This window comes from Diorhabda carinulata, chromosome 8 (genome assembly GCF_026250575.1).
Source record: "Diorhabda carinulata isolate Delta chromosome 8, icDioCari1.1, whole genome shotgun sequence".
Classification (NCBI taxonomy): domain Eukaryota; kingdom Metazoa; phylum Arthropoda; class Insecta; order Coleoptera; family Chrysomelidae; genus Diorhabda; species Diorhabda carinulata.
In genome coordinates this window covers 9,921,799-9,945,065 of record NC_079467.1, presented here as the reverse complement: position 1 = coordinate 9,945,065, position 23,267 = coordinate 9,921,799, and the positions used below count along the sequence as shown (strand labels likewise).

The following is a 23,267-nucleotide window of genomic DNA, read 5'->3' as shown; positions in this document are numbered from 1 at the left end:
ACCTATTTTTTCTGTATCATTTTTTTACAATTATGAGAAATGATTTATATAGAATTTTAAATATGTTTTATCAACAATCATAAGTTTCCATCTTCACCGGAGGAATGAAAACAATACAAAGTCAATATCAAATACTTCATTTAGATTAATTTGGCACCTTATTTTTTTATTAAATTCATCAATACTTGTTACAAAAATAAGTTACCCAGATTTTTAATTGATGTAACAATAAGTTGAGGGCTTTAATCGTTGATTAATAAGAAAATTTATGTTTGGTGTGAATTGATTTATGAATATTTTTGCTTACTTCAATCATTGTTATTAGTTCTCTTTTCCCACAGTTGCTTTAGCATAATTCATTAGTCTCAATCATTTCTAGGCTATTGTGTCTAGATAAACTTCATTTCTTATTACACATCAATTTGATACTGTACTTTCCTGTTCTTCATTTCTCTTAAACTCTATATATTACTGACATTATTAATTTGACATTTTTCATTTAAAAAACAATCCTTGCTGAATTTAATAGGGTATTTATCAAATATATAGGTCATAAAGAAACTAACTTTCTGATTTTTTTATAATTATGAATGCATGAAGAGAAATAATTTTCAACTCTCTCAATTCGTGCTGTAGTCCGAAGTAGAGAATAATTACCTAACCATCTTAAATAATTATAGTCTGAATTATATCCTCAAACATGACACCATACATTTCTTTTCTCCGAAAAATTGTGAATATACCTGCGGATATTTGAATACAATTTTGCCACGTCCATTTCCAAAATAACATAATTGAGATAAGTTCTTACTCACCTTGGTGAAGCCGCATGTTTTTATGAATGTTAATTTATTCAGGTAAAGTTGTCTTAAATTAATTATTGCAATATATTGTGCAAAACTCAAGCAAAGAAAAAATATTTACCTTCTAACTTGAGTAGACATTAGTACTATCATACCTAGTGTTAGTTTACTGAAGTCCAATCTACAAGTACAGAATATATTGACATGCAGTTTGCGCAATTTGATTACGTCTTTGAAATAATTGAATGGTTCTACAGGATGATTTCGTTATTTTCAATTAGAACATCTTTATTATGAAAATTGAAACTATTTCGATTGTTTTGTGATTAGCTCTTTAAAATGTATTATATTTCCAAATGAAATAATAATTGTTAATGGCTATATTTCCGCATATGCCTGATTTGGGATCATAATAAATAACAAGTAAAAAAATCGTCTTATTCTCGACGCGAGAAACCATTGCGCATTTTTTATCGTTAGCAATTAGTAAATATTAACAAAACTTTATAAAACAAAAAATAAAAAAAATCAATAATTTCATTTATTTAACAAATTTGCCTTTATTGTTTCTTGGCAATTCTCATAATAGTTGGCTCAAAAAATGAGTAATTAACTCAAATGTCATGATTTAATTAAATTTATTCATTTTGCTCTCAGATGTCGGAGAATTGTTTCACCAATAATTTACTTCCGAATCGGCTTTTTGAACTGGATTTGTTTTTTATGTTATCAAGCTGACTGAGGTACGAATCCATTTTCTGATTAAGCTAGATTAGGTTTACTTTACCTCAGGTTATGTTATCTTCATTGGCCTATGACTAAAAAAAAGGTCTTTTTCTATGAAATACGATATTATTATGTTCTTATAATCAGGAGGAAGTGGCGTTTCGTATACTTCAAACAGCCGATTTTCGACACTTGGGACGACGATATAAGAATTCTGCGTCCTGTAAAACGCCAAATTATAGTATTTTTATTATGAATCTAAGTCGGGCAGATACAGAAGTATTTCCTATTTAATTATAAAAAATTATGTATTTCACAGGTGGTATTAGCGGCCAGGTGTGAATATTTCAGAGCGCTTTTTTTCGGAGGTCTTGAAGAATCTAGTCAAAACGAAATTACTCTACCACACGTGCCATTTGAGGCATTCAAACTGTTGGTAAACTATATGTATACAGGTAAAATATAACTTTTCAGTCTGTAGGATTTTATTTAATTATTATCATCATATTTTAGGTTTTATGCCCTTATCGAAGCTAAAAGTAGATGTAATGTTGGAAACGTTAGGATTAGCAGACCAATATGGCTTTCCAAATCTAGTCACTTCCATATCAAATCATTTGAAACAATCCTTAGACATTGATAACGCTTCTATAATTTTGAATACGGCAAAATTATACGATTTAGACGAATTAGTTCTAGATAGCATTCAGTTTTTGGACAGAAATGCGTCAGCAGTCGTACTACACGAGTCGTTCAACGATCTGTCAGAAGTAATATATTTGTTTCTATTTATAAAAAATTGAAATACTACTATATACAATAATTATTCTTATGTTCAATGTAATTGTCAACGTGAACCTTACTAAAATGTATTATTATTTACATGTATATATTATTTCACACTTAAACTCAACATTCTTTCAAAATCAATTTTACATAGACTTTAATCAATACTTGCAGTGTGAGAGGAAATTCATACATTATATAAGGCTTTCAATATTTTCAGGCTTCACTTATAGAAATTCTACAAAGGGATTCATTTTTTGCGCCAGAACTCGATATCTTCAAAGCAGTTTGCAATTGGAGCCAATTTCACGGAATTGGCTTCGACAACATATTGTGGAACGTCAGATTACCTTTGATTGAAGAAATAGATTTATTAACCACAGTGAAAGCATCAGGTTTGATTGAACCGTCCAAATTGCAAGAAGTTATAAGTGGGAGAGAAAAAACTAAATTACTCTACAGAGGCCAACTAAGTAAGTTGATTTTCATTTACATATATTGTTAATGATGTTGAGCAATTTCAAAATAATCAATTTATCTGTAACGCATGTTCTGTGTATTGTCTATAAAATATATATATTTTTAGTTGAAAATGAAAACGTAGCTTCTCGTAGATTTCGCACTGAAGTAATCTCTGAACCACTCGAAATGTTTTTGCTGGATGAGGATTATTACGAGAAAAAATTTTGTACAAGACATTATGTTAGATGGGTCGATTATGAAGGCATAATTATCAAGCTAGGACAACCTTCAATTATTAATCATATTAAATTGTTACTATGGGATGGAGATACAAGGTAAGAAGTTTTTCATCAAAATGTCGATCATAACTTATTTTACTTATTACTATTATCAGATAATCAAAAAAGTTTCAAACAAAAAATGTACAATCTAACCTATATTTTGTTTAGTTCAATGAGCATGATTCATTTGCTCATTGCTCATTTATAAGCAAGACAGTGCTTATGGTCAGAAAATATATGTGATACAATAAATAGAAAAAAAAACAGATTGAATGATTAATACCAAGATAATTATTCACAAACTTTGTTTAAAATACCATTGCTAAAGTTTTCACTTATTAGAAAATTCGAAAATTGGGTTTCAATTGAGTCTTGTCTTGTGTCCAAATCAAATGCCGCAATTACAGGAGACATTTTTGCTCAATCCAACTCCCAAAACTATCCCATTCACCTAAGTATTTTAGCTTTACTATATTAATTGCAGACCCGAATTATTCTTAAGATTTATTTAAGAAATTCTTTTATTAATTTTGATCTTATTTCCTATTTCTTCTCTGATATGTTTTTAAGATGATCAAAATTGTTTTGTGATCCTACAAATCTTTGTAGGTGATCAATTCCAAACTTATTAAAATATAGCTAAATGGAAGATTTCATGAAACTACATGTAGTCAGAAAATGTACCGTGTAAAATAGATAGATAGAATTATTGTCGCGATTTTTTGTAATTGGAGTAATTAATTTTTTGGAATTGTTCCAGGTATTTCTATTCCTATTACATTGACGTTTCAATAGATCAGAAAAACTGGACAAGAGTTATCGACTACACCCATTATGATTGCCGTTCTTGGCAATATTTATTTTTTGAACGACAAGTTGTACATTATATTAAAATAGTGGGTACAAGTGGTACAGATGGTTTCTTCCATTTGAGCGGAGTGGAAGCTATGTACAAATCAGTCGTGCCGTCAATGTTCAACGATATCATTTGTCCAAGTTATAATGTAGCTACATTAGACAAACACGCTATTGTTATTGAAGGTTTAAGTACGATTCCAAATTCCCTTATTGATGGTAACTGTACAAGAGACTGTTGGAATCTTGCTTACACCTGCCACAAGATCCGATCTGGAGCTATAGTCATACAATTAGGTAAGTTCCCATGTATTTTTAATATTCAAAACTTATCATGTATCTAGTTGTAAATATCGTATTTTTCAAGTCATGAAATTTTTACTATAATAATTTTGAACAAAATATGTGATGTTTACTAAATATTATATTCCACTCTTTGGAATTCTGCCAATGCACACTTTCTGCTCACCAACAGTTTTCGTTGAAAGTCTCTTTAGCAATTTCTTGCTCTTCAGAAGCTTTCGATATTTTTTTGCGATTTTTCATCTAGTCCTTTATTCTTTTAAATTTACTCGCTTCGAATAACTTGGACAATATTTAGCTTACTCGTTTTAATTGGTCTAGTTTATGTTATATTTGTGCAGTGCATTGATGGTATTGGTGAACAATCATACTGGGTGAATCATAAGGAACTTTACATACTTTTACCATATGTATGTAGTACACTACTATAAAGTATTCGACCGGTAATGCTCGACTCTGAAATTCCAGGACAGGCTTTGGAAAAGTCACTTTACGGATTCGTATTGGATATTGCAACCTGTATAATATTTCTTTAAATGAAATAAGTGATTTCCAAACCTTATGAATAACCAATTAAAATGACAAATGCGACAATGTCGCACTTTTATTCAATTTTTAGTGAACGATCAAAGCTTACAAAAATGTAACATTCATAATGATATATTGGATAATAGAGTAATAATTAAAACAATTTCATAAATTTCGAGTATTTCAACTGAAATGCGTACCTACAACATAATCTGTATGTTAAGTGTGAAAGATTTGAAATTTTATGTCAGATAATAATAAATGTATCAACTATATCAAATAAAAATAACGAGAAACTTTAAAAAGTTTTAAAATCACGATGGGCGTAGATCGTTTGACGTTTCTGGATATTTCATACCCATTGTTATTATCAATCGTTATTTACGTATAGAACAAAATATATTCCTCTGTGAGGATCTAGGTTACATACTATTGCGTAAGCTTCGGTAGAGCTGGTTCAAAATGCTATATCAGTTTTCGACCACAAAATATGCCGATATAATATTTGTTGATGGGTTCTGTGATGTAATGCTAGAGCTGCTGTTAAAGAATTCCTGATCGTCGAATTCCCAATCATCCAATATTTGAGCCAGTTTGTAATTATTGAGAAAATGGCACTTTTGCTAGTGGAAGAATAAAACGGCATGTAGGGGGAAGCGGGGGAAGATGACATTATTGATGCTGTTGCTATGAACCCTACAATAAGCACTAGTAGTCGAGAACGTTGTTATCGAAGGGATGTATTTTCAGCATGATGGGGGATTCCCCACTTTTTACAGGCATATAGACTGCATCTAAATAATGTTTCTGAAAACAGGTGGATAGGACGTGAAGGTCCTATTTCATGGCTTTCAAGATCTTCTAATTTTAATTCCGTTGATTACCGTATTAAGGAACGATTGAAGCAACTATTTTACATAGAGAGTATCAATAGCCGACATCAATTGATTGATAGAACAATACTTTTTAGTAATACTATTAAAGTAATAATTTAGTAATACATTTAATTTTGTTTGTAACAAATATTCTCAAACAAAGTCCATTTTTTGTTATTATTTTCATTTTGTTGCAATTGTTGCTCGTTATTGTTATTAGTCACTTTTTTTATTATTTGGTGTTTATTGTTATTATAATTATATATATAATATATATATATATATATATATATATATATATATATATATATAAATTTATAAAATTTGTTTGAATTAATTTTTTATATTTTGAATCATATCTCTACTTTATAAATATTTGTCTATCAATTTACATTCCATTAATAAGTTTGCTACGTCAATACCTTTAAGACTGGATTCAAAATTCTTTTAATATTGTAACAATATATTCTCAAACAAAATCCATTTTTTTATTTAAAAAAATTGTAGATAATATTGCGTACTAATTTTTTTCTTTTAATTTTTTACCATTAGCTCAACCCTACGTGATTTCTAGTTTGAGATTACAGCTATGGGATCTAGATGACGATAATTACAGCAAATATTATATAGAATCATCTGTCAATTATGAAGATTGGCAGATGCTGGTTGACAACACAAAAGAGCAATGCAAATCTTGGCAGGAGATTATTTTTCCTGAAACTGTAGTAGTTTATATAAGGATTGTTGGAACTTTTAATACAGTAAATGAGGTAATCAATTATTAGTTTTTATCCTAAATTGCTGAACATTTGCTTTAGTGCTTTTTTGTATAGAAATAATTTCTAAATTGTGTATGTAAACGATACTCTATTTTCAGAAATTTTACTGTGGACATTTTGAGTGCCCGTCTATGAAAATAATTGAGTCTGCAAAAAACAGATGAAAATCAACTGGAACAGAGGAAAATATTTTTAATATTATTCCAAACACAGATACTGAGTTTTATCAAATAATTAGTCAAATTTGTTGATAAATAAGGATATTAAATCAAACCAACTCACAACGTTAGTGATAATGCGGATAATTGCTGTTGGTACATTTTAACTTATAATGTTGTAAATAAGTAATTTATTTAATAATAATTATAATTGAATTATGATGTATGATTTAATGGATATCTATTTATTATGCCATTGTTATTTGAAGAATTCAAAAAATCAAATTGTACGAGATCATTTATGATCTTTTATTCACATATTCCAAACCAAGTCCTATATTGAAAATAAACTAATTGGAAGGTAGTGATATATAAAGACGTATACGTATAATTAAGAAATTTTTCATTTTGTAACTGATATTGCATAAACCACAAGGTTGATTTTTTCTTTATACATAGAGTTCCGTGTTTGTGTTTTTAGGCGCTACCAAGGAGAGGTAAATTGAAACTAGTTGGTAAAAAATTACCAATCATATGAGAAAAGCCAAACAAAATTTCTTTGTACATAAATTTAACAATAAATTATTACACTATATACAGCAAGCTACTTTCGGATAACTTTTAGCTCTAATTTTTAAAATGCTGTTAATAGTAATTTATGCAACAAGTGCACAAAGAGGAACTTTTTTCACGAAAATATTCCATGAGAATAAAAAAGATACTTTATGCACATGTGGCATACATTACTTTTTCTAAATCTCTATACAAAAAAATAATTTTAATAATTCAAATAGAAATTTCAGATATTTTAGTTATGCTCCTTCTGTAAATTACAATTAATAAGGAACGCATAATAATTGAATCGGAAGTTAATTGTAGACAAAGATATTAAGAAAAAATAAGAAATGGTATATTTTTGTTTCACTTCGCAATATGATTATCGAAAACCGAAAAAAATTGTTGGGTTGACATATGTGAATATCCGATCCAGTCATCCTGGTGTCTGTTTTTTTACCAGATAAAGCTTCATTCAAGTTGTGAATATTTGTAACAGTCAAATTGGTCTCTCTTATGATGTAGAAGTTTGGTTTGATAAACTGCTGTTATTCGTTCCTTGTAAAATTTGTGAAGCACAATTTATTTTAGTTTTGAGAGAATTGCTAACATACCCTTTGGCAACCACAGAAGATTTCCAATCAATTAGAAGCGACGCCGAAGTACGTCGAAAAGTATAACCTGTATATTCTTCTGAATGCGGTAGTACTAAAATATTGCGCAATTAACGATGGAATTTTCGAAAAAGTGTTTATACCAGCAACTTGTTCTGTATATTATCCAATTCTATTTGATAGGAAGAAGTGGTTGCTGGTTGTGTTTAACGACCTCAGAGCATGTTTGATATGAATGTATTTCATGTTTGAACTGGTTTGTACCCAATCAATATTCGTTTCAGAAATGCTATCAATTTGGCATATTTACTTAAATCTACATTATCATTTATAATTGAGGTTGTATTTAATTTAGAAGCGTACAAGGGTAGAAGCATCGCGTTCGATCTGTGCTCGATTTGAAAACGATGTAGACTTCTTAAACGGAACTGTTACTATGGATGAGACTTGGGTACATTTCTACGATCCAGAAGCAAAGCAACAATCGATGAAATGGCGACACTCTGGTTCTCCAAGACCTAAGAAGTTTCATGTCCAAAAATCTGCTGGAAAAGTTCTTGGTTCCATTTTTTGGGATTGCCATGGAGTAATCATGATTGATTTTTTGGATAAGGATAGAACAATAACTGGAGATTAGATTACTATTCGACATCACTGACCACTCTAGGAGAAAAAATTAAAAAGGAAGGACGCGGAAAGCTATCCAAAGGTGTTTTATTTTTGCAGGACAACGCCCCTGCACACAAATCTCATGTTGTCATGCAAAAGCAAAAAATTCGTGATTTGGGGTTTGAATTACTAGAACACTCCCCTTATTCACCAGATTTGGCTCCGTCCGACTATCATCTCTTTCCTCAAGTGAAAAAAGTTTAAGAGGTCGTAAATTTTCTTCCAACGAGGAGGTAATAAAAGCTGTGGTGGTCTGGTTTGCAGAGAAAGAAGAAACATTTTGAAGGTCTAGAGACGTTGTAGGTTCGCTGTAATAAATGTATCCAATTAAGAGGAGAATATGTTGAGTAATAAAATATTTTGACATTGAAATTTTTCAATATATCCTCGTACATATGTCACGTCTGCAAAAGTGTAGTCCGTCGATAGTTTCAAAACAATACTGTAAATCTGTTTACCACATCAAAATGAACATAAACATATAACACATATAAACATAGTGTATTGAAAATTTTCTGAAGACGACCTGTAATGGAAAAGTTTAAATGAAGTACTAACATTATTTTGGTTCACACTGTATACTCTCGACTCTTTTCTCATTAGTCCTATGACTTTAATCAACTCATCAGTTTACAATTTGTCTATTCTATCACAAAATTTATTTTTTTGCAACAACAAGTATTTACGTAGCAATAAAAGTAACAAATAACGATTATAATCTAGATCATCAAAACTAAGACAATGAAACCGGAATACTATATACAATTCTTATGTGAAACACATTTTTATTATGATAAATGTCCTTTTAGATTGTCTTACTGTCGATCTGTTGATCAGTTAGACGCTCACGTACGTTACATTAGATGGCGCAGATCTCTTCTTTACCGCTTGAGGATCCTGATGCTGAAAACTAAAGTCATGCCAGTAAAATAAGATCTTGTCAAGTCACGATTTGTCAGTTCGATCACGTGGTGAATGTTGTCATTACATGCAGCTGGTGTAGGGTTTATATATGATATGAGATATTTAAACATGAAATTACTTCTAAGTCTTATTTACGGTGAATTTAGATATTCCCGATCTCACTAATATTTGGAGGGATTTTGGTGGATGTTAACGAAAATGTCAGATTAATTAAAAATAATTGGCAATAAAGTTAGTTAATATATTATCAATAGTTAATGTAAAATTATGAAGAACTTTACTGGAGACAGTTTTTATTGATATTTTTATTAATATGGTTGTGACGTTTGGTTAGGATGAAGAATCAGGAAAAGAAACTAATTGGTGAGAGAAATAAAACTGGCGCAGTCAGTAGGATTCGAGCAAGTTGTGAAAATATCAAACTGTTAATACGAGCAATACCGGTTCTTACAGTGTTCAAATCTTTAATACTGAATTTAACGATTTTAACATTTTAACGTTTTAATTGCGAATTTTATCTACCCTTCCGAGGATCAACAACTAAAGCAAGCATTTAGTGGATTCCTGAAGACAAACCAAGGAGTCCGAGAAGACAATATCAAAAACCAGTTTTGTTACGTGATTGCCAATTTTTTTTCCTATAACTTTCAATGGAATAAGGAGAGTTAGATATTGATAATATTTTTCGCACAAATCGAAAATTATTATATTTATGAATGAATCGAATAATAATCTTGATAATGTAGTGCGAGTCCTAAGTAATATTTCATTAAAAAATTAATATTGAAAAAATGGTTCCATCCATAACTAATTAGAATGTTTTCAAATTGTACTCAACAAATATTTAACGATAATAGTCAAAATTATCATTAGATGTGAGAATTTAGTAGAGCCCTATAGAAATTTAAAGATGTTGATTTGAATGATTATAGAATGTATTTAAGAGAAATTGGAAGCCGAAATAGTCGGTAATAGACTAAAGTTAAATACTTGACAATAATTGAAAACTGAATTATAACTGTATTTTGCTGATGACATGATTTAGAGTATCTATCTTGTGCAGGATGAAACACTTGGAAATAATATGAATTTCAGAAAATCAACTCCATTAGAAGTCACCGAATTCGAAAATTTTCATACAATTTACGAATCATTACATGATAAAAATTTCCGCCAAAGTTCATTTAATAACAATAATAATAAACTATATTATTCGTGATTTCGAAATCAAAATAACTATGAAAATTTTATTTCAAATAACAAACCAGTTAATACTTAACCTTACGTTCGCAATAATTAGTAAACTAATCAATTCACTATGGAATAGAAAATATTACCCTTATTTACCTTTTTTACCAATACCTATTCAATCTATTTCGCATAGAAAGAAATATTTTTTATCGACAAGTATTGGTTCCACCATAAAATATCTTATCAAGTTCCACAAGATTAGTACCAAAGTCTACAACGTCGCGAAATTTCACAAAAGCATTCCGAAAATCTGTCAATAATAACAGAAGATTTTTCTAACCAAATATACAATCTATTTCAAATTTGTTTTCCGAAGTATCATAGTTAAACTAATGTGATAATGTAGATAATAATTGTACGGCTGCTTTAAATTTTTATTTCCAATAATGTCCACATCTGACATAAATTCTTCTGTTGTACGCCATGACGCTGCAGCGTAAAAATGTGTACTGGTAAATTGTGTCATGCGTTGAGCACTGCTGCTGAATCTGTATGTTGTATTTCTAATGGATGTTGTTATTTTGATCGAAAATGACCAGTATTATAATCCAGGGATGATATATTTAGTATATGTTCTTTACCATATTCATTTATATTTACACATCGATTCTTCATCCAACAACGTCTCCGTTGTTTAGCCTAATTAGTAATGATGTGATTCATAATTCAAAAGGGTACATTTTTTCTTTAAATCTAATTCAGCCAATAGGTAGTGATGAGAACACAAAAAGAAATGTAACACAGAGCAATAAAGACCAAACTTGGAAATCTCAACCGACACAAATAGTGAATTTCTGTAATGGCAGTTAGTTCGTCCACATATACATGTGCCACAAATATTTTGACATTCGTTAAAAAACCATCAACTGCCGAATAGTGTGCGTTGTGTGTGACAAAAATGTTTGCGTAGGAAATGTACGCGTCATTATGTCTACACTTGACGTATAATCATGTGCGTCGTAAAAAATTTTCCACAAGAATTTATCTCAGATAGACCCACCTTAACGAGTATGAAGAAATGGAATTTGTTGAATTTGACACCAACGGTGAAAATCAGTTTAAGAGATGATAGTAGAATTTAACGTAATTTCAGGATATTCTTCAGGAACCTATAAATCCTAAAGCTAAATTATTAATCGATAGTGGTACTCCTAGATAAATTATGAAACCCTCTATAATCCAAAAATATTACCCCGCTTAAATTTTTAATTGCAACACTGTATTGTCCTGCAGACTTGGAAGTAAACGTATTAGATTTCGACCATACCAGCGCAGCGTTTACAGAATTACAATGTAGCAATTATCATATCAGTTTCATACTATACGACTTAAACGACTATTTTGATGGAATTCTGGGTATTACATATCTTATGGCCAATCGCCACGAACTATTTAACTTGGAAATCAACTACACATCAAGTATAAAATAACCGATTTTTGTTTTAAATCAATGCGCGAAAAATTCAATTAAAAAATTGTCAGTAAAAATATATAGTGGTCACAGAAATGCGAAATTTTGAAAATATATTTACACCACCAATTATTAGAATTCAAAACAAAATAAGAGAAGATGAAAAGAACATAGAAATAGAGAGAATAGAACAAAAGACCAAAAACGAAATTGCAAAGAAACGGAAGGAGTAGGGAGTAGAACGAGTAGATGGTTTATGATAATGTAGAAGTATCTTAAGAAAGGAGTGAATATTTGGAATAAATTATACGATTGTCAACGGAATTCAATCAAATGGTATAATATCACCTAAACATTGGAAAAAATGGCACATTTATTGATAATATTAAAATCAATGGTATTCTTAGATCTTGATTCTTTACACAGTTACATAATTTCAATGTCAATTTTTGATTTAAAATTAGTTTCCAAAAAACCAATAAAATGTATACTAATAATTTTTCCTAAATGCCCACCGGAAGGAACTTATCACTGCCAAAATATCGGTAATTGTACCTTGAGTTTATTAGAGGAAGTAACATCGATGATTGCTATATAATAAACGTTAATATTGAAGAAACGATTATTCAAACATTCATATTGAAGTCTTAATAGTGCAAATTCAAATAGAAAAGGTTCTTTATTCACCCATAACCTATATGACTGAGATACAGAATTAGTTGAGATAAAAGTATCTCCTTCCATTATGATTAACTAAAACCACAAAAGTAGGTTTTGATTTGATTTCCATTACCAACACAACCGCGAATTAAATGTAAAATTAGTTTGGGATGCATTTTATGTCAGAAAAAGTTCCCCCTTTCGAGGAGGTACAATTATTATTTTTCTTTTAAAAAGCTGTTTAGATGTTGTTGTATATAAAAAGATATTTTAATATGTTTTTTTTGTTTATGGGTGATTCCGTTCTAACTGTGATTTTTTGTATTCAAAATTTCAAGATTTTAAAATTTAACTTTTCTAACTTTTTTATGCATATTATTCATCTATTTTACTGTAAAAATAAAACTCTAAGAGGAATTTACTACAACTTCAAAGTATCACGAGCAAGACACAAATGTCGGATTTTGAGTTCCACGGTACTGACTCATTTATCCACGGTACTGACATGGTAACTTAAGATATTAAACAACAAGTGCATCAATTTTCCTCAGTTTGATCATAAACATTAGAATTTATAAGGTAATTAGTTTAAATCATTTGTTACGACAAAAAAAATTAATAATTTATCGGTAAATTCTAGGAATGGACATGACACGGTACTGACATGGTAACTTAAGATATTAAACAACAAGTGCATCAATTTTCCTCAGTTTGATCATAAACATTAGAATTTATAAGGTAATTAGTTTAAATCATTTGTTACGACAAAAAAATTAATAATTTATCGGTAAATTCTAGGAATGGACATGACACGGTACTGACATTCAAGTGATGTAGTATAAGTTTTCTTTAAGTGGCAAGTTATATTGTATAAAAATAATGTTTAAATATCTTAAGAATTATTCAATTAACACAAAATTTTTATTAATTGATTATTAATTAATGACTAGTACAAAAAAACAATACAGGACATTGAATATCACAGTTAGAACGGAATCACCCTTATATCTATATGATAAAAAATTGAAATGCTTCAGGTACTGTTGAAAATCTATTTCACGCATCAAGCTAATTCAACCGTACGAGAAGTACATATGATCATAATCTCTATAACCTATGTGAGGCCGAGGCAAATTGCTAGCGATTTCCATAGTTGCATAAACCCCTACGATGAAATTATAGATGAAGAATTTAAATTTAGAAATATTAGAAATTGATAAGAACCAAAATTAATTGTTACAACTAAGAAATAAATATCACTAACCTGACTTTTGCTAATTTAATAATTGTTCTTTGTGGACTCTTGAAGACACTTTTTTGTTCGAATTGTTCTGTCCATCCCATTGTCACCGGACTGCACATGTAATAATCTGAACTTTTTAAAGAGCTTGCGCTACCCAACGTACTAGTTTGACCAAATCCTACCTTCTTACTAGTCCGCAAAGAGCTCATCGATGGTAGAGTGTTTGTACTGAATGTCTTTTCACTTTTTACCGAACTTTTTTCACAATTGTCCGAATGTCTTCTTTCGGGAGTTTTATAACCACAAATAAACTCCTTAATTTCTTCGTTTTCATCAATGTCCGACATATAATGATCATTATAAAAAATACTTTGATATTCTGGTGATATGTTATCGTCACATTGTTCAAATTTGGAAGACATTTCTCTAGAAATCATTTGAACTTCTTCAAATTCTTCAGAAAGAACTGAGTCTCTAGAAAGATATTTACTTCTTGATAAATCCAACTGAGGGGCACTAAACTCTAGATAATGATCTATATTGCCAGAAAGATCTTCAAAATTCTTATGCCTAGGTAATGGCGATAAAGCAAGTTTATCTGTGATACTGTTGAACTTTCTTACTAATGGCAAAGGGCTTCTAACATCTTGAACCTGGGAAAAACTTGACCGACCTAACAAAGGCGATCTGAATTCTGTACTTCTTGAACTTAAAATCCTTCTATAACCACAACCTCCCCTCGTTTGAAGATCAAACCGTGATGTCATCATAATGTTGGCCATAGGCGGTGGTGTCGGTAAAGGTATATCGGGCATACACATCGGACTATGCGATTTCTCCGAATTCGGAGTTTCTTTAGAATTGCTTGATGATTTCATGATTAGCGTTGATGTTTATTATTAGATATTTTACTTATCTTCTTATTCTAATATTCCTGAAATCTTTTAAATTAACAAGGCACTCAAGATGAAAATATATTATTAACAAACAATAACCTACAATTTAAGAATGAGTATAATCAAAATCTCACATAATCTTGTGTGAAATGCATATATATGATGTGAGAACATCTCTTCGAAATGTTGTCATTTTGAGTTTCGTAACAAATTGTTATAGGCAACATGCTATTTGTACGGAAAAAATTAATACGTTTCGATAAATATTAGGAAATAATTCAAGAGATTAGAGGTTAACTCTTACTTTCCGAACTTTATGACCTTGGCCGGAAGGAGGTTCTAATTTTTTTTATCATAATAATCTTAAACCTAAATCTATAGCACTTTAAAAACTACTGACTATTCACTGTGAAAATGTATAAAAAGATCAATTCAATAGATCTTGTCGATTCCAATGGATGATGAATTTCGTGCACGTAATGAATAAACAGAAGGAAAATGCGTTTGCCTCATATTTAGAGAAAATGTTCCAAATTACTGACATAAATAACGATGAAGTCGATAGTGACGATGTTGGGGATAGAGATGACGCAGTAAATAGTGGAGACTATGTAAAAATACATCTAAAGAGGTGATGAAAATTAATAAAAATAGCATTAATCCCAAATTTCATAAATGTAGTGTTCAGATTCCAATAAGTAACAATAACGTGGAGAATAGCTGAAATAAGTATGATACCCAAACCAGAAAAACCAGTGCATAAAGAATTCTAAATAGAAATCGAAATAAAAATGTGGACTAACGATTTAATCAATGAAGTAAAATCTGTCCATATCATCTTTACTGATATACTATATATGAAACGGAAACAGTCCAGGACTGCATATGGATAGCAAACTAAGGTAACATATAAAAAATATATAATGGTTACTGGGAATACGCTCAAGACTCACTTTTAAAATTGTGTGGACTTATAATTTACAACTATATGGCTATAGCAATTATGCTTGCCTTCAAAGTGTCCAAAACTGAATACCAAGGAATATAGTTAACGCCCTGTGGTATGCCCGCAATCAAGATCAACAATTGGAGCTCCATATAAAAGTAGTCCAAGAAGAGATAAAGAATAATGCTGGAGACACAGAGAAAGACTTTATAAACACTCAAACAATGATTGGTTGGAACTTCTCAACAATCAAGACACATTCCGCACCTAGGCTTTTGAATTTGTGTGAAAAGTGATTGTCAATACCTAGTCCAGTAGATACTAGTAACAATAGTGGAGTGCCCATGAACGTCAATTTCTTAGTAGATTAGGTTAAGTGTGAAATTAAGTGCATTGTTTTTCTCATAAATAAAATCTCAAAACACTATTTCGCTGTCTAAATATTTTCTGTTCAACTTCAAAAAATTCTGGCTTAGAACCTAACCTAACCAGCATTAAACCTACCACATTAATATTAAAATAAAATTTGTTTTAACCATACAATTTTGTATCCTCGATTGTCAAATCTCATTATACAGAAAAAAACTCCATTCGAATTTATATATATAAAGTAGATTTATAATTTGTTTACAAAATTGTTCAAATTTTTGGTATTACTGATAACTTTCTTATTCATATCCCTATGAACTGTTTCTAAAAATTTTCTTTATATTTTCAAGGGCCTAATATATCGTTCCGCTCCTGGCCTGCTCAAAAAAATATTTTTTAATATAGACCCCATTGAGGCTAACTCATTTGTTCCATAGATTTTCTATAATTTATACATACAAAGAGTACAAATACATACAAATCAAGTAATGATTTCTATCTAGTTTAAGTAAACATCAACGGTATTACTTTAAAAACAAAAATCCTCCGAATTATAAAATAGGGCCTGGGAATTGGAAACGAGCTTCATAAGGTATTCTAAGAAATAAAACATTATGAACAGCGTGACACTTGACAGATAAATAATTTATGAGTAATTAGATTCATGTATAAATATGCAAATAAGCATAACGTGTAACGATGTATAAGAGTAATGAAGCCTGACCACTATATAATATCTAAGATGCCAGTAATTTTTGTGATTTGTCAAACTCCATTAAAATATAAGGTTGATTTCTTGTTCCATATGTTAACAGTACTTTCTAAATATAGTGAACAAATGAGTTCCTGGGTTTCTTCATTCGAGGTACAGATTAATTTCCCTATGATCCAAATTAATAATTTTTATAGTACGTTTTATATAAGATCTTTCACCACCCGATATGGAAATTAATATGAAGAAACTAAATTTACATAAGACAAGGTTTCTATAGGAAGATATTTTCGCGTGAAAACGAAACCTGAAAAGTTTAGATACTATAGTGATGGATTTTTTAAAACCTTCGTTGTGGAAGGAGGTAATATGCCTCCTATACTACGTCAGTTCTGAGAAACGATTAAAAACATAGCATTCTTGTCATAACAGTTAACGTATTCCTTCAGGTCAAGGCCAAAGCTCTCATATTCATTTGGAAGTAACATTGTTTAATGAAGAATATTAATAATTGAAAAAATTATTGAATTCCATAAGGAAAAAGGTTTCAGTTTGATATAGATAGATAATAAATAAATAAATTTCAAAAAATATGATAATGATTGTAAATATGTTTATTTGTAGTAGATAAAAATGAATAATTCGTTTCAAATACGATTATTTTTTAAAATTTTAAATCTTAGTTTCATGTAAATTATATAGAATTCTTAAGATTGCGATGGGTTTCAATAGATGGACGAGATACGGAAATACCGGTTTTTGCGGACATGGTCTAAGCGGGCCCGACCTCCAACTAAGAAGGAGGTAATATACCTCCTATGAAAATCAACAAATAGGAGATTGGAAAAAAAATATCATGGTTTGATTAAAATAAAAAATTACTCCAGTATTTGAGATGAAACTAGGTTTTGCCGTCCGCAACGAATATGTTAAGTCAAATACCATGTATATTCTATCCGTTTCAGAATTTTAGGTACCTTTTCATTAAATTTCAGATATTAAGTAAGGTACTTACATTTTTGCTATTATCGAAACTTTAATTACTCTGTATCAAATAATACACGGAATGTCCATGAAAATTGTACTGACTAAGCCTTAAAATATTTATTATCTTATTATAACAGAATACCCCCAAAAAAATTAATAATGACAAAACAAATACTACTGTGAATAAAAATCTTCCCAAGTCTTTTACATAATTGTTCAATTCATTCGCTTATACGAGGGTTACTACTTAACATTGTCAACATAAAGTTTGACGTTTTTAATGTGAACATCTTAGAACGTGTTGTCATACGAGTGCCATTTGAGTTGTTTACAGATACTTGAAACATTAATCTTGGTCTAAAAATGTAATTGAATCGCGAGTAATTTCGTACGATGATTTTCTATGACTTTCGACGACGAAGAAATATAATAGATGGTCGCAAGTTTCAAAGTCATGGTCAAAGGTCACCTATCAATTGTTTGCAAATATATCTTGATTTCTATTGGTATAGGTACATATTTGAAATATTAATATTGTAGGGAATCGAATTCTCTACAGCTTTGGTATATAACATTTTTTCATACCTTGAACTGTTTTCTAGACAGAGGGCGGAGAGCGCACGATCAGAGGTCAATTCATTTTTTTATTAACTTACCTATTTTTAATTGAGTGTCAATTTATTTAATAGCATTTACCTGGTCATGTATTTAAAACATAGTTGATGAAAATAGTTAAATTATATTTTATTTCTAAACTAAGTTATAGTATTGACTTTTTATATAAATAGAGAAAAAAAATTTTTAATTAATATCTTCATTAAAAGTGTCATTTTAAGGTTTTGATGGGGATTATCAGTTCACCTCACATGATTCTCTTCTCTCGCGCTCTCAGCCCTCTATCTCGAAAACAGCTCAGAGTATTAAAAAATGTTAAATACCAAAGTTGTAGAGAATTTATTTGATAATAAAAAGAAATAAAGATTGAGGCATAATTGGACATTGGCTCTATTAGCATACAATCAATACTGTATGAAAATATGGCTGCCAAAAAGATTGGTTCGTGTTGGATACCGCATAACTTGACCATCGCTCAAAAAAAGCTCGTGTCGATTGGTGCAAAGAAAAGCAGGAAAAATTAAATCGCGGTGCTTCCAAAGAAGTCTAGAAGCATATATGTATGAACCCGAAACCAAACAACAATCCGATGTATGGGACGTTCGCGTACGGAACACTTCGAAGTAAATGGTCATCTAGTTTTTCAGAATAACTGTACATGCCGCCACCATCTCATTAGACCAACGTAGTAGAATAAATTCTGAATGGTACACCATTATTTGCTTGCTATAAGTGGGAATAAGGAAAACCCATCGCAGAAGACGAATCATTCTCCACCACGACAATGCGAGCTCTGACATATCAGTTCAAACAAAAAGGTTTTTGAACAGTCAAAACATCGAATTGATGGGTCATCCACCGTACAGTCCTTGTTTGGCACCCAATGATTTATTCTTCTACTGACATCTTTTCGTACACTTTATTATTGAAGTCTCCCCATAAGAATAAACTAACGGAGTCGAGTCAAGTGATCTTTAGTGCTCATCTACATCCTATTCGTACATTACGTACAGCATGGATGTAATTAAAGTAATCACCTTATTTTTAATACCATATATCATCGGTAGGTGATGTGAGGTTTTTTTAGATGGGAAGATATCTCTGAAAGTGCTGTCAGTATATCACAAATTAAAAGATGTGAGGAAAGGTGCGAATATGTAGGTATTAATGCAGGCCAACTGAAATGGGACGGGGCTCGTAGTTATAATTTGGTCATAACTTTTAACGATTTCAGTATCTCTATATCTCGTCACAATTTTGAAAAAGATTGATCTATTTAAAGCATGCTGAAGATTTGTTTCCTTATATATTCGTGTTACATATCACTAAATTATGCCATCATAAAAAGTTATAGACATCCAATTAACAAACATAACATAGAAATAAAAATGTTCAAATAATCAAATTATTTCAATGAAGTCAAAGAGACATACTTAATACATTATCAAGATATTTTCTTGTAATAATTGTAAGGCTTTTTACATTTGATAAATATCTCAATACTTTTGAAAATATAAGAAGTCATCAACACATTAAAAAAATACAACCGCAACAGCAAACAGAAAAAAATGAAAAAATAATTGTAAAAAGTCGTTAAATAAAAGAAAAATAGAATTTTTATAGTATAGAAAATAAGAAACAATTTCAGTGAAATTAATAATATATTATGAATTTCAATGCCACTGTTGATAATTTGAATTAAGTATTGCTCCTTTTTCGTGATGTGACAAAGTTATTATTGAATGCATTTTTTAATACTTGCGATGCATGGTGATAATTTTTCAAATCACGCATTAATATTTATCTAAGAACATGCTTCTAGAGATCTTACAATTTAATTCAATTTCAATCAACATGTGAGTTGAGTATAATTAGTTGATCTAGGTTAGTAGATCTAGCTTAGGTGGCTAGAATATATGAATATCGAAAAACTAATAGTTACGAAATATAGAAAACACAGAAATGAAAATGTCTTCTGGGATGCAGAAATAAATGTAATGTAAGATATTCAAGAATGAATCACAGAACCAGCTAAATAGGGATCTCAGCCCTACAGGAATGAAATTATGTTTATACATGTTAAGCGGAAAATTGACTTGATACATTGCAGCTATAGCATGATAATAAAAGCACCACATTCTTCAAGAAAAATATTCTGTTTTAAACGTTGCAATAATGAAGATATAATTGTGAAATTTGTTCACAAAAATCCAAATTAAAAGTTTTTTATACTTAATTGGTACAGGATACGTCGGGTTTGTAGTTGGAGTGATATTCGGAATCTTGAAACTTCAACACTTTATGTGCATTTGATAAAACTTAAACTTAAAGTATGATTTTAGACAAAAGTAGTTAGGTTCAGATCATAGAGAATTATTTTATCGCAGAAAATAGTTTGATCAATTTTTAGTTTAAAACATGGGTGACTTAAATAGAAGATTAATGGAAGATTAAATATAACAATAAATTGAGAGAGTGATATAAATGAAAATTATAATCTAGTTATAAATCATTTAGAAATACCAAATTCAAATATTCTATAAAATAGGAAAGAGATGAACTGGGATCTTTGGACATCCAGAATTAATAACATCAACTTATAGATATAGCCAAAATATTAGCAGGTAATCATGTTGAGTTAACGGATAGGTAATAATAGCTGATTGAAGCCTTCCGAAATGATAAAAAGTTAAGAAATATAATAGGGGGATGAAACCCATTTTGAAAGGAGAGGAATATAATAAAAATGAAAGGAAAAATAATTTGCGGGCCATCTGAGGTCATGTAGTGGAAAGGTTTTATCTCAATTTCCAGCAGAACAAGTCCTATGGAAAAAATTGAATAGCAAAGTTGTAGGAAATAAAAAGTTTTTTTCACATAACCTCAAAATTTATGTGAAAAATTTGGTGGAGACTTACTTTTTCATGTCCTGGAGACACTTTATTTGATTTGGTTTGAAATATCCATTTTTTTTACTTTAATATGATTTATTATCGAAGAAGCAGATTAATTTTCTTTAGAAAACTCTGCTGTCAAAATACGATTTTGTGATTTTTTGCTCGGTCAAATCTCTACTTTCTGAGGGTGCGATAAAATATTACCATCCCCATGGTGAATTTTCTCAGAAAAGGTGAAAAACTCGCATCCGAATCGTTTTTTTTTACAATTTCTAGATGTTTATTGAAATTTTACACTCTAATTACTATGTTTAGAGTGTGAAATTTTAACAAATAAAGATTATAAAAAAATTTCGGATGCGAGTTTTTTACCTTTACTAAGAATATTTACCATGGCGATGGTAATATTTTTTACAACATCGGAAAGTATAGATTTCAATAAATAAAAAACTTACTAATTTTTTGCAAAAAGCTAATATTTTGAGAGGAGAATGTTCGATTGAAAAATTGAGTTGAGTTGAATTTTACACATAAATTTTGAGGTTATGTGAAAAAAGTGAAAATAAAAAAGTTATCGATCTTTTTGATACCTACAAATTTGTTATAAACTTTTTTTCATAAAACCGTTTTACCGAAAATCGAGATAAACCAATGAGTTCCATCCTAGTATTATTTTTTTTGGTTTCGCAAATGATCGACCCTGATCTATAAATAAAACGAGATCTTAATTAAATTTTTTTCTGTTAGTAGAGATATTGACTGTCTAATCCCAGAACTAATAAGGATAAAACCGTTTGAAAACAAATAGCTCATAAACTTATAACCAAATCCAATTGTTAGGAATGAGTATTGCACAAAAAATTAGGGATAATCCAAATTAATACATATAATCCAAAAGATACTGGCTCAAATAAAAACATTAATGGGGATTCATAGATATTCAAAGAAAACTCATTAACCTAAATCCATATTGGAATTACTTTTAGATACTAGTAAATTAATCGAACCTATCAATCAACACCTACCACAACCAGAATTTCAAAACATCTTTTTTTTTATTTTTTTATTTTTATTTTAACGAACATTTTGATGATATGGAATTATTTTATTTGAAAAAACTGAACATCAATATCAATATAATTGAAAATAAATCAATCGCACTGAATATAGAAATCCATCTCGAATTAAGACAGAGAGAAAATGAAAAGTCTATAGTTTATTTAAGGAAGGTATAGAGTAATAAAACCTCATTAGGTATGCAAAGGTACCACAGAGTGACCCAACGAATATTTAAGCCACTTTCATAGTTTGGCATTGGTTTCATTGTAAATATCTTTCTTTTTATCAAGTGCAGATAGTACCACCCGGGTTGTGGTCAATATATGGGTTACCTGTTAAATATATAGTACCTGTTAAACGCAAAACGTAACCTACTACTACCTAAGTAATCCCTACACAGTATTTCGATATTGACACTTCAGGCCAGAAAACATACCTTTCCTAATTCTCTTACGCAATTACTTGAAATTTAAATATTACAAACAATACTATTTCAAGACCACACCTATGGCCAACACCGAAATTAAGTCGAACTGGACGGAATTCCCCATTTTATTACTCTATAACTTTCTAAAATAGACTATAATCCTAAAAAGCACAACACAAAATTCTAAAAAAAACATGTTTTCATTTTCAATATTGAAATATTAATAAATGAAACTTCATTAAGAATATCCCATACAATCCAAATTTTAACTGATATTCGAAAAATGATGAAAGAACTTTATAGCAACCCAAGCAAAATAGAAAAAACCAAGATTTAAGTAGAAACGAATACAATCCATTGCTCAAATGGACAATTCTATTACCAAAATTACAAAATAATTAAAACAAACGATAGAGACGCTCTATTTCTCATTAAATTGTTAATAGAATTAATTTAAAAGCTGAATAAAAACTATA

At 29.9% G+C, this 23,267-nt stretch overlaps 2 protein-coding genes across 3 annotated transcripts in view; one reads left to right on the top strand and one right to left on the bottom strand.

The window, feature by feature from the left end:
* Positions 1-23,267, bottom strand: part of LOC130897272 (protein prickle-like) — a 629,019-nt gene that overhangs the window by 405,643 nt on the left and 200,109 nt on the right. The window contains exon 1 of one of the 2 annotated variants that reach the window (XM_057806041.1): positions 13,905-13,926. The exons of the other annotated variant lie outside the window; for it this stretch is intronic. The gene's annotated coding sequence lies outside the window, so the exon portion shown is untranslated. Of the gene's footprint in view, positions 1-13,904; positions 13,927-23,267 lie in introns of those variants that run through there. 2 annotated transcript variants of the gene reach the window in all.
* On the top strand, positions 1,472-6,852 carry LOC130897275 (BTB/POZ domain-containing protein 9-like). The gene is made up of 7 exons (XM_057806045.1): positions 1,472-1,984; positions 2,043-2,299; positions 2,536-2,788; positions 2,902-3,112; positions 3,819-4,210; positions 6,172-6,389; positions 6,497-6,852. Exons 1-7 carry the CDS (start codon positions 1,975-1,977, stop codon positions 6,560-6,562), a joined length of 1,407 nt encoding a protein of 468 aa, XP_057662028.1. The 5' UTR covers positions 1,472-1,974; the 3' UTR covers positions 6,563-6,852.